At 29.9% G+C, this 13856-nt stretch overlaps 1 protein-coding gene and 1 long non-coding RNA gene across 2 annotated transcripts; one reads left to right on the top strand and one right to left on the bottom strand.

Moving 5' to 3' along the window:
- The first annotated feature begins 7348 nt into the window (after positions 1 to 7348).
- On the top strand, positions 7349 to 11172 carry LOC120091802 (B3 domain-containing protein At2g36080-like). The gene is made up of 3 exons (XM_039049931.2): positions 7349 to 7991; positions 8778 to 8983; positions 10500 to 11172. The coding sequence occupies exons 1-3, from the start codon at positions 7349 to 7351 to the stop codon at positions 10545 to 10547; spliced, it is 897 nt and encodes a 298-aa protein (XP_038905859.1). The 3' UTR covers positions 10548 to 11172.
- On the bottom strand, positions 9694 to 11243 carry LOC150032866 (uncharacterized). The gene is made up of 2 exons (XR_016524587.1): positions 11148 to 11243; positions 9694 to 10230 (listed from the first exon to the last, which is right to left on the bottom strand). It is a non-coding gene; the product is annotated as an uncharacterized LOC150032866 (long non-coding RNA).
- Positions 11244 to 13856: the final 2613 nt, after the last annotated feature.

Below are 13856 nucleotides of genomic sequence, written 5' to 3'. Positions count from 1 at the left end.
AAATTGATGAGGATAAACAAATATTTGTCAAAGTTTAGTAATATCGATATATTTTATTTTTTTTCGAAAATCTTAAAAGACAAGAAATTATTCAAAGAGATTATCACGATGTGACTGACAGCAGCAACAATCTCTCTATCTCTGCGGTTTGCTGTGATATTTGGGCATGGAAGTCATCAGATGTTATAATAAATAATGCATTAAATGAAACTACGGTCACAAATTTGTAGGTGTCTCTCGAATGCTTCCATGACATCATTTCTTGAAAGTTGCATTTTATATTTTTTATAAATATCGACTAGAAATTGTAGTATAATAGTCATTTATTCGTATTAAAGTAGTACTTAAAAGAATTACCTAGGATCTACGAAATAAATTAATAATAAATTAATAAATCATTCATGACATATCAAATAATGAATTATGGTAGTATGTACTACAATATTATTGGGTTGTTTCTCAATATTGACTAATGAATAAATGAGTAAACTTTGTGTGTATCATTTTGCTTTGAAATTTAAATTTACTTGAAATGTTTATGAATTTTTTAGTACAACAACTGTGGGATGAAAGATCGAATCTCTAATTTCTAAGGAGAAAAATCATGTCAATTACCATTGAGTTAACTGACTTTGACAATTGTTAGTGAACTAAATAAATTAATAAACATTATATATATTTATAAAAACCCTAAATTAGGTTTGAAAAAATAATTTGTGGTTTTAGAAATTAATGAACCAACCCACTATTTATTATGATTTCTACCTTGATTATTGTTTATCCTTTTAACAAGATACTAATGTATAGGGCACACATTAAATAAAGATGATGTTAACTTGTTGATTAATTAATCATATATTTTATGTAAATGTGATTGAAAAATGATCAATAATTGATTTCTTGAACTCAATATATATATATATATATATATTAATTCTCATTGATAATTAATTAGCATATGATCATTAATCTAGTTCAACATTGTTTGCTTTTCCATTTGTGTATTATATAAAATGCAAAGCTTTGAACAATATGTCAACTTTTTTCAGATACTAATTACATCAAAACATTCAAAGTAGAAGTTTCTAGTGTGCTTGGAAACTTTCCAATATTTTGAAACTAGCCCTTGAATTAACTAGAAGAAGACACTTAGAGTTGCTTAAATATCTTTCTGAAAATTGTATATTTAGCATTTTTTTTCTAATTCATTTTCTAATAACAACAATTTTCAAAATGATTCAATTGGAAAAATCACATGACATAACCCTAAAATCGAGAAGGGCCAGGTGTGTGAGTTTGACTTTTGGAATATAGAAATATTTTGTTTGATTTTTTGGAATATAGAAATATTTTGTTTTTGAAAATCAAGTCTATGGACACTACTTCCACCTCTAAATTTCTTCGTTTTTATTTACTTTTTATCAATGGTTTAAAAAATAAGTCAAATTTTGATAATTAAAAAAAAGTAACTTTCAAAAAGTTGTTTTTATTTTTGAAATTTGGCTAAGAATTCAACCATTATACTTAAGAAACATGTAAATCTTTGTAAGAAATGTTAATGAAATATGCTTAATTTTGAAAAATAAAAACAAAAAATCAAATTGTTATTAAATGGACCTTAGAAACTATTGTTTTATTATTATTATTTTTTTTTAGAACATCACTCCATTAATGGAAATTTCCTTAAACATAAAATAGTTAAGTAAAAGAAAGTAATTTTTTTTTAATAAAAAAAGTACAAATTAAAGAAGCCCCTACCCATGAAGAAAGTTGTCTGTTATCTTCTAATATATTTCAGGAAACAAATGAAGTAATCATTTTTTAATTATTTATGAACTCTCTGGATATTTTTAAAGAAAAAATCTGAGTATTTTAAAAGAAAGTATGTAAACTCATATTGTAAAATAATAAATAATATATGTTATTTAAGAATATTTTTGAAGCCCAAGAAGCAACATGGCAGATTCTCCCTTAACCCTAACCTTAAATAATTTTCAATTTCCTTGTGGTCAAGGACTCTCCCACTTGGCCAACACACCATCGCTAACAATATATATATATATATATATATATATAATTTCAGGTTTTTCACCTTCAAATTTCAACTAAATAATTAAGGAAAAATAAATTTCTTATATACATTGATTTAAACCTTTAAACTCATAATTATATATCGATTTAAATTTAACATTTTTATAAGTGTATCAATTTAACACCTTCAATAACATTAACCGCTAAACTTTGTAAACGAATCCATTTATATAGATTCACACTTGAATGCTTTTGTATAATATTTTCTCTCTTTTTGTTTGGGTTCTCTCCAACCTTATCTTTTATATAAGCTTTATCCCTATGTCTATATTATCTGTACCAATCTTTTGTCTATAAATGAAGCTGACAGATAATAAAGGTACTAAGAGGGTTTCAGTCTAGTTGGGATGTTCCGGTGCATCTATTGACCCATTTGTATCTTTCTCGAAAAAAATATAGATTATCAATTAAGATTTCCTTTGAAAATTATTCATACATCAATTATAATTAATTGTCCATTTTATTAATCCAACATTTTAATAAGCCTACACACGTATAAAAATTGAACACATAGATGACTTTTAAGTGTAATCTTAATAAATATGATCTAAATCGATTCACTCGTAACAATTTAGAAGTTTTATTAAAACAATTATACGTTTCACATGAAATTTTCGAGCTACATTTAAAGGAAGGTGTTAATTAATATACTCATTGGTTTAAAATGATACCAAGGATATAAATAGATTTTTTTTTTTTTTTTTTTTTTTTTTTTTAAGGAAGTCCCATCCCATCATTTGCAAAGATCTCCAATTGAAGAAGAAAAAAAAAAAAAGAAATTAATTAGTTTCCCTTTACCAGTTACTCTCGTTTTCTTGGATGGAATTCCGGGACTTGTCCAATCAGACACATGATGTTGAGATCAAAACCTTAATATGAGAACACAGTATTGGATTTTACTTCACATCTCTAATATTTTTTATCAATATTTTTATTCATTTCATATTCACTTCCAAGTTGAATCAAAATTTTCGTTATATTGTAAAAGTATTCATAAAACATATAAAACAAATCACGTAATATCACTAATCTAAATATAATATTGTCGCTTGATCCATCTTTTAAATATTTTTCAGTTAGTCCTAGTAGTAAATATTAAAATTGACCGATAATATGGATAGATATATTAATTACATGAGATAAAAGTAAGTAAATTGGAAGGAACTTAGCAGAAGGGAAAACTCACCTAAAAGAGTTTCCAAATTCTCCTCCAAATTTCGAAAAAAGTTATTTTATTACAATTTTTTACAGTCTATTCTTTTACTAATTTGTAAAGTAATATACTATATAAGTTTGTTATCCAACCAATTTTAATATTCAAAGAGATTAATTAAAAATATTAGAATTTTTAATTATAGATTAAATTATAAATGTCTAGATATTAAATAGAGACACATACAACTATCTATATATACACATAACCTTTATCCATTATTTTATACAACTAGGATAAAACTAGTTCTTTTTTATAATATAAAATTAAATAAAGGATTCCAACGATATAGTGATTATAACATATATTTAAATTAAAAAACGTAATTAATTTAAATGATAAAATTATAAAAATAAAAATAAAAAACTACACGTTTTGCTATATTTATAAATAATTAAAAAAAAAAAAGAAAAGAAGAAGATAGAATTTGGAATGATTAATAAAGTGAGAGGGGGAAAAAGAAAGAGACAGAGAGGCAAGAAGAAGGCAATTGTTGTCTTTGCCTGAAAGAATGAAAGACATGGAAATATTATCGAAAGGACAGAATTCAAACACGACTATACTATACATAATTTTAATTTTACATATTACATTTATTTATTTATTTATTTATTTATATATATATTATATGTAACTGGACAATAAAATCTTATCTCTTCTCATCTCTGGTGGGTTTTATTGGAAATGGAAATATAACAACAGATTGGGATTTGTTTCCCATTTATTATAATTAATTTTTAATATATTTATATTTGTCTGTTAAAACAGAAAAAATGGGATTTAATATATAGTTTTGAAAATTATGTCAAAATGTGTGTGGAAATGGCAGAAAGAAAAGAGCAATAATGTTGTCATGCACGTGACTCAATTTTTTTCTTCCCAAATTCGAAACAAGGACCACTCTCCCCTTCTATACTTTTCTCTTTCATCTCATTGTAACATTAGTCTCGGTTCTATTATCGAATATAGTTACGTACATAAGTTACTATATCATTTTAAAGGTTGATAATTTGATTCTTTACTCCTATATTGATTATTGAATTTTTTTTTTCACGATGATTTAATTTTTGTAATTTACTTATTAATAACTTATCTTAAATGTTTAACGGATCAAACTTGACTTGAAAACGGCCCTTGTGATAATATACTTTACCCATCTATTGTATTCATATATACTATGCTAAGTCACTTACAAGTTGTAACAATTCACACATTTCTTTCAATCAACTTTATGATATTCGCTCTTACATTGATATGTATCTTCCCTTAACTTGATATTACTAACTTTATAACTCTTACCAATATCTCCATCAATACTTTATGGGTCATCATGACATTCCATATTTTGCCATAGATTCTACCATTTAGTTAAATTTCTCAAAACAAACTTTTTGTTATCGGATTGTTAATAATTTTCTCATGTAATGTGTTCTATTCTTAATGTAGTAGAGGAACGATAAAGTTGATGTTTAGTATAAGATTGTATTTGTATCTCTAAAAGATTATCTAAGATCATAACATTATATAAATACACAATGTGTGCAATGCTCATTTATGTAAGTTGTTGTAGTATCGCAAGACTGTGCTATTTTTTTAGATAAAAAGTTTTAGCAATATTGCGACACTACCTCTTTGGATTTGTTGGTTCCATTTTTCTTTCCAAGTTAGACTCAATTTTCCTCACCTTTTTAATTGTTTCATTTTGTTTCAATTGCTCAATTTATACTCAATTAACAAATATTTATGTAAAAACAATCAATTTAATGTCAAAACTAGCAATAAATAAGTCCTAAAAATAATTTATAAAACATACCCTATATAAAAAAGTTAAAAGCTAATTTTACCTAATTTAAACTTTAACATAATAAGCCAATTTAATTTTAAACGTGAATTAATTATCTTTTTGTGCTCCATATTGAAAAAAATAATAATAACAAATTAGGATAATTTTTATAATTGAATGGAAAAAAAAAAAAAGGTCAAATGGCATAAGAATCAGTGCAAAGCGTAATAGCATTGGACTGATAATGGAAATAGATCACAATCATTACGTCAAGTGAAAACCCTCCAACTATCTCATTTGTTTCCTCACTAACATTCAATATTTTATATTTTTATTAATTAATTTAATTGTCTTCCTTTTCCCCATTCGATCCATATGTTAATATTTTTATGGGCATTCTTAAATTTCTATAGATTTTTTATCGATTTAGTGGATGAATCGTTATTTCTATTTATATTGAAAAAAAAATTAACGAAATATAAAATATAAACAACGCAATACATATAAAAAAAAATGTCAAACTATTTATATAAATAGTTAAAAAAAAAAATACTGTGATAGATACTTATAGATTTTTATGTCTATAATGGATAGTATCAATAATAGACTTCTATTAGTCTCTATTAATCTTTATCAAATAATATTAAATTTTGTTATTTTGTGTAATTTTCCTTATTTTTCTATTTTTGAAAATACCTCTTGATTTAATTATGATATAAGTAAAAAACATGTTAATATATAATAAGACCAAATATATTTTTTTATTAATTTAAATGGATTTTTAACTTTTTTTAATAACTATTTCAAAAATATTTATTGATGTTGATATTTCCATCAAGATTTATATAAAAGTGAGACGCGGACATCATTTTAAACCTTAGTTTATCTCATTATATTTTTATTTAACAATTATTCCGAGGGATTGAATTCCATCGACCTTTGAAATAATAACGAATGTTTTATCTACTTATTGTCACTAAGGTATACTCATATTACTTAACCATTATACAATGTCCGACTAAGAATTTCTTTTTAGAAATAAAACTATACAATGTCCGACTAAGAATTTCTTTTTAGAAATAAAACTAAGTTTTAAATTTCACTTTATCTCTTAACTTTCAACTTCATTATATTTTTCTCAAAAACTTTTAAGATGAGTCGTTTTAGAGTTGTAAGGATGGGTTAAATATAAGAAAATAAAATTGAAACATAGGGATCAAATTGAAACAAAACTCACCTTTTTAATGAAGTTGTAAGTTTGTAGGTAAAAGGTATTAATAGTTTCTTAATACCATAAGTGTATTTTTGAACTTTTCTTTAAGTTTAAGGATATTTTTTAAACTTTGTAAAGTCTAAAAGCATTTTTTACATAAAATACTAACGATTTTCATCCAAAACAAAAAATAAATGTATTTTCTAACTTTTCTTTTTTTGAAAATTTAAGATATTTTTTAAAGACTTGAAAATTCATGAATATTTTTTACCCAAAAAATAGAAATTCGGGAATAGTTTGAATAATTTAGCGTAAAATAAAATAAAGGGAAAAAAGAAAGGTGTATGTTATTTGGGATTATATATTTATTTATATATATTGTTCACTGAAATTAATGATTGATGCATTCGATCACGCGAAAACCTCAATTCCTTCTCTCTCTCCTTTTCGTACTATCTCCTATTTTTCATAAACGCCCTTTCTCTCTCTCTCACTGTCATGTCTTTTGGGACCTTTTTTTCCTTTAAATTAAAATATTATTTAAAAAAATATGTCTTTTCTTCAACTAATTAGACTATTTCGATCACTTTGAACCACCTCAACTTTATGTTCTTTATATATAAATACGAGTTTGGCATAATCCATATAATTGTATGACTATAATTTATGAGAAAATGTTATTTTTGAAATGGTGCAACCCTAAATTATCTAATGAGTGTTTAAGAATGATAAATTCTATCTTTGTTCAATCCATTTAATTATTAGGTGATAAATTTCTTTTTTCTAATAGTTGTTTATGAACTTAAAGATGGATGCAATTTTTTTTTGAATTAAAAATTGAAAATTTGCATTGTTGTGTGATTATACAGTGAAAGGACAATACAAAATGCAGTAATAAGTTGGGAAGTGCCGTGTAGATTTGCTTCAGTTAAAAAGAAAAGAAAAAGAATTAAAAAAAAAAAAATTGTAAAGAAAAGCAAAGAATTAAGCGTAGTTGGTGTACATAAAATCCTCACTCACTTCTTCTAAATAAAAAAGAAAAAGAAAAATGTCCATAAAAAACATCTCTCCTGACTTCCATCAACCTCTCTTCTCTACTCCCCAACTTCCCATCATGCTTAACCAAAAGTCCTCCCTCTCCGTCGCCGCCGCCGCCGCCGCCGACCACCTCCCCATGTTTGAAAAACCCTTAACACCCAGCGACGTTGGCAAGCTCAACCGTCTCGTCATCCCCAAGCAATACGCCGAAAAATACTTCCCCCTCTCCCCCTCCGCCGCGGTCGTCGCCGCAGCCGCCGGCGACTCTGCCGATAAAGGGTTACTCCTCAGCTTCGAAGATGAGTCCGGCAAGATATGGCGGTTCCGTTACTCTTATTGGAATAGTAGTCAGAGCTATGTGCTGACGAAGGGGTGGAGCCGATTTGTCAAAGAGAAGCGCCTTGACGCCGGAGATGTCGTCGTTTTTGAACGCCACCGCCGTGATGGTGATAGGTTGTTTATTGGGTGGAAGAAGAGGTCGGCGCCGTCTCCAGCAGACACTGCCCAGGCTGCTGCGAGTGGCGGTGTTGGCGGTGGTGGAGGTTGGACTAAAATGTTCTGTTCTGCAAATCCATATTCTTCTTCTCATCATCATCATCATCATCATTTTCCTTCTCCGCCATACCAATCTTCTTCTGATTCTCCTCATGCAGGTTTTTTTCCCCTTTAAAATCCTAAATCTATTCACGTTTTTCTATTGTTCTAAATAAATTTGAGAAGCCCAACATTTTTTCCACCTAAAATTAGCTTTGCTCCTTTTCCCTTCTCAATCTTTTGAAATTGGACTTTTAAAAATAAATTTGAGAGATTGGAATGTAAATAAGAAGCATGGAAATGAGTTGAAAATCGCAGCAGAACGAAATGGAATCATAGAGTGTCAAAACGGTAAAAAGAGGGTTAAATTTAAAATTGTAGAACTAATAAATTTGATATTACCAATCGAATCACAACGTTCAATTCATAAGTATTGAATTAAAATGTATTACAAACCTATTCCATTCCATCATTCTAAGCATACCTAAATGTTTAACTTTATCCAATTGTATAGGGATTATAAATGACTTTTTCTTCTTTTTCCTTTTTAAATAAAAAATCATTGGTTTTGAAAAATCTTGTTTGGTTTCTCATGGTTTAATTTCTTTTGTTTGGGGAGAGGTGGAATTTCTTAACCAGAAAATAGGGCTAACGAACGAGTATAATTTTGAAAAACGAAAATTAATAATTAATTATAGTCAATAGAACGCATGAAGAATGCCATTGATTTTCTAAATTTATAAGTTTTTGGGATTTCCATGTTCATGTATTTCAACACCCACAAATCATGCCTAGAATTTATTTATTTTCTTTTTTAAGAAAAGAACCCAGAAATTAATAATGATATTTGGTATTTATATTTCTTAATTATAAAAAAAAACTTGATTAATGTGCATTGTTTTCAGAGTCCTCTGTTCAGAGTCAAACAATGTCGGTTGGGAATTCAAAGATACTGCGGCTGTTCGGAGTGGACTTGGAGTGCCAAACCGACATGTCCGAACCCGAACCACCGTCGACGCTCAATGTCGGGTCAAATTTAAGTTTATCGGTTCGAGATCCAACCCGCCACACCTTCTATACACATTATTCTTCTCCTCTTCCTCATCACATGGTATGACAACTCAACTTCATATTATTATTATTATTATTATTATTACTACTACTACTTATATACATACACACATATATAAATATAAACGTTGCATCTCTGATTCCTCTTTTAATTGTTTCCTCTAATCAGACAGAGGAGAGTCAAAGTGGCAAAAAAAAGGAGAAGTTTTGAAAAAATAAGAGAGAAAATTAGTGATGAAAATGGCTTATTGCATTAATTAAGTAAGAAAACATAACGGTCTCCTCTTTTGCCAACAAAATCTGTGAAGTAATCTAAAATTGTAGCTAGCTGCAAGTATTGCCCATTATTAATGATGATTCAATGTCATATGCTCACCCATTCACTTAAAACCATACATTAATTTTGTAATTAAAATTTAGTTTAAATCATAATTCTATTTTCTTTGTTGTACTTTTAGAACACTCTACTTTAGGTCTCTAAAGTCTCCTAGCTTTCATTAATATTTTATTTTGGTTCTAGCTTTTAAGGTTTTGTATTGTGTTTAATATCCATCTTAGCCACCAATTTTCAATCTAAACACTAAATAAATAAACCTTGGAGCACAATCTTAAACATTCAAGGAAAAAAGAGAAAAAAAATTCTTCGTTAAGAAAAACAAGTAGGGTCAATATTTTCGAAGATTAAATAAACATGAGCGTTTAAAAATCACAAAATACGATTTAGGCTTCAAACATCATAGCAATCGTGTATCAATTCAAGGTCAACCAGTATTCCATTTTGTTAGAGGTAGTTGCAAATATAGCAATTAGCCTCAAAATAATTTGCAGATACAACAAAATTTGTCCATCTCGAATCTATCTATAATATAATCTATCACTAATAGATTTGGCTATATTTGTAATTCTTTAAAAATGTTACTCAATTATTAGTCTTGAAAGTGTTATCCATTACCATCACCCTTAAATATCTCAAATTGCTAAAAATTCAGTTTTTTTTTTTTTTTTCTTTTTTTTGAGAGAGATTGGTGGGGGGGGGGGGGGGGGGGGGGGGTGGAGAAGAAAAGAAAAGGAGAGAAGAAAACAGAAGGCAAAAGAAAAAGAGAGAGAAAAGGGTAGGTTTCCAGATTGTAAGGGGGACATCGTACTTAGACAGCAAGAGGGAAATGATATCGGACCAAAAAACTCTGCACAAATAAACCAAATCTCTGAAACTTGAAGGTCACTCTCTGCCTTAACTTTCAGAAATCACTTCCACAAAAAATTCAAAACCTTCCCTTCTTAGTAAACCTACACAATAAATACAGACCAAACCTATTCAGTTTTTACTGCCCTTTTTCTGGAGCTTTTTCTAAAATTTTCCATTTTTGATGTTTTCTTTTCTCTTTCCATCTTAAAATTCTTAACAACAACTAAGTGTGCCTAAAACTATTCTGCAAAACCCTCTCTGTCTCCCAAAACTAACAAATTCTACTTGATTATGTACATATATGAATTTTTTTTGTTTATTTATAGACTAACAGGCCATTTCATGGGTTCTAAAATGTGGTTGTAAACAGGATTTCACTTTCTCACAAGATGTCAAGCAGACGAAATATCAAGGATAGAGATGGGTGGATGTGACGTCCCTGTACTGCAAAACCCACTTTTTTTTAAAAAAAAAAAAAAACAATTATTTAATCAAAATCCCCACCACTTCAGTTCAAAAAGTCGCCCCATTAAAGAAGGGGAAAACAGAGGGCAAAAAAAAAAAAAAAAAGAAAGAAAAAGAAAAAAGAAAAAAAAGGAAATCCCAGATTTTCTGGCCAACTTCCCAAGGTTATGGGTGGAGGGTGTAAACAGAGATCATGGATAAGGATGTGGTGTGAAGAGGGGAAAAAAGTGGGGTCCAAGAAGGAAGGTAGCTAGGGCTGACGTCATACATGCAAATGGGAGACTAGGACCGTTGAAGGTCAGGAATGAGGAATGTATTTGACTACTGTTGAGATTCTGGGTGAAGATTTTTTGAGAGAGGCTCGAAAAATATGAGTAGTGGAAAAAGGGGAGGAGAGGGTATGGGGCTGTGTTTAGTGCTTTATTTGAGTGGGTGAGGATTAGATGGATCGGTGACAGTCCCGTCGTACTAGCCTGCCCTCTACTCTTGCTATTTTAAAAGTTTTAGCAAAATCTAACCTTTCTTTTCTCAACTCATCTATATAAAGATTTACCTTCTCAGTTGTCGTGTCCTTTCAACCCTTTTCTGTGAATCCATCTGATCTGATCTGCTCGAGAGGCGGATGTTAATTTTTCATGCTATGTCTGCCCCTGCACATTCAATAATGAGGGGGAAATTTAGATTAATTTTGGATGAAAGGACATTTAAAGAAAATCCATGTGTTTCTCACCATACATCTCTAACTTTGTAACAAACATGCTATTAATCAAATAATACTATGGATGAAGTATAGAAAAAAAAAACACACACACACACACTTTGTACTCATCAATGCGTAGCCAATTTGTTGTAAAACACATCAAGAGAGTATCGAACATGATCATAGTAATTGGCATCAAGATGTGAATACAAAGATAAAATATATCAAGGGAGTATGTTAATAATTTTAAGACTACACTTTGAAATGCTAGAGCAAGGCTATATTTTAGAAAGTTTACAGCAAGGAAGAAACATATCAGATTTCACGTTGGATTTGGATTAAGTACGAATAATACAAGGAAGAAAGAGAAGGGGAAAAAAATTGTAGTTCCCTTCCAATTCACTCCACTGTGATTATAAAGTCCATTTATCAGTCCTATCGTCACACTCTCAAACAGATAATATGTTTTTTTTCAACACCTTATGCAAACTTCGGAACCAATTATACCTATCCCATTTGCAAATCAACACAGTACCTATCAGAAGGACTATTAACTGTATAAATAGTATGCTGACATATTATTTGTTACATTTTGTCTCTGTATTTGTAGTGTAGCCTAGGAACAAATGAAAACCACCACAGTAAAAGATGAGGTGTCTATGAATTGGTTAGACAAATTGTAGTCTCCTTTTTTTTTTTTTTTTGTCCACTTAATTACTTTTCTGGAAAAAGCAAGTAATGAGATCATGCATTGATGATTAGCATGGTATTGTGTTCTGTGTCAGGCATCAAATGTGGTGCAAATGTTCAGTACAACTTGCATAATTATAAATAAACATATCATCAACTAGTGGCTGAATTAAACAGAATATCAGCATATTATTTACCTGTGCGAATGATGAAAAGATGAGTTAGGAAATCTTGCTAGCGGGGCCCGTAAATGTTCAAACGAGAGATAGCCATTGACCTCCCTGGTTGATGTTTTTCCTCATCAGTGGCTTTGAAAGTGGGGGGGTCCCCAGATATGTGTGCAAGCTATCATTGGCATTGAAGAAATGGCTAATCAAAGGAATGAAAGGACTCCTACTTAGGGGATATGCTTGGAAAGCAACACTCTATTATGCATGACTAAGTACAGTACACATATAGTAATAGCAAGTGATAATTCGTCCATGGTCCATTCCACTTATCTTTTCATCGATCCGTTCATTTGTGATTCCAGAATACTTTGGAACACAGAAACAAGCAAAAATACCAAAATTAGCATAGTCAATATTTGTACTAACCCAAAGGTAACTGAAAATTAGACATTTCAATGGCTGCATAAGTTATGGTGAATCGCATCAAACAATCATTAGTTTATCAATAAAGAGATTGGTCACTTGATTCTTTGTCAGGATCTTTAGTACTTATTATACTTGTACAAGTCTTTTTTTTTTTTTTTTTTTTTTAAATAGTTGAAAAGTACTTGGACAAATCTCTTTCAGATTATAAATTGAGATAAGCCTAGACAATAAGAGAGTTCAGCTCATGCTACCTTAACCAATGATTCGATTCAAACGAAATCAATCTCTGGTCTTCTCATGCTATCTTTTAGGGAAATCACCTGGTTATTCTCTCTAAAATAGGATTTTTAACCAATTAACACAACAAGACTTGAAAGCAAGAACCATCAGCTTTAAAACTGAAAAGAATAGAAGCAACACCAAGCATGAGACTAAACAGTAGGCATGATATTGAGCAACTTCACTGTTGATTCCTTTTTATAATTGCAGTCCCAAAAAGAGCATAAAAAATATGGAGCAATCGGTACCTCATTCGCTTACAACAATTCAGGCTTCGCTGGGAAAAGCCAAATGGTAGTAGCTCGAACATTGGGAGCTAATCTGCTAAAAGCAAGGACCCAATTCTAAATGGGCCCTTCAAACCCCATAATGCCCAGTCATTTTCAACCTTCCTTCTCACCATAATAAAGTGTACTTGAGCATCTCCACAGCATCTTATGACCCAACTCTGCCACAACATTTCAATCTCAATTTGCAAAATCAGCGTCCAGCTCTTTGTTGTCAAATCATAGAGTTATGGCTGTATTGGAAATTCAATCCACCATGCAGATACCTCAAGACATGATTGAAAAGCCAGAACGATCTTAATGTGAACGCAGGGGCCAGCTGCAATCTAGAATTTACATCTGAAGTGTTGAAAAATTATCCAACTTGAGACAAATGGTAAACCAAACCTTACAGGACCAGAAGTTATTTTCCTGTAATCTTCGCTAATTTCACACATGTTCACAAATTTGCGAGAGTAATCTTGAATCAACAATCCAGTTCTCAAAAAGACCAAAGGTAAAAAGCCTTGAGAGTCCCAAAGAGGAAGACCACATAGGCAGAAACAAGAAAAACAACAACTGAATCATTCATTTAGCAGCCAAAAGCAGCTTCCTCCACACTAATCTTTCCATGGCTTCTTGTAAGCAAATATTAAACGGTCACTAAGAACTCTAAAATAATCGACAATGGCAGGGGAAAATAAGCATGGGAATAGTTCTTATGCAGAAAA

This window comes from Benincasa hispida, chromosome 11, assembly GCF_027475165.1.
Source record: "Benincasa hispida cultivar pf3 chromosome 11, pf3_genome.v1.1, whole genome shotgun sequence".
NCBI lineage: Eukaryota > Viridiplantae > Streptophyta > Magnoliopsida > Cucurbitales > Cucurbitaceae > Benincasa > Benincasa hispida.
This window is presented reverse-complemented; position numbering and strand designations above follow the sequence as displayed.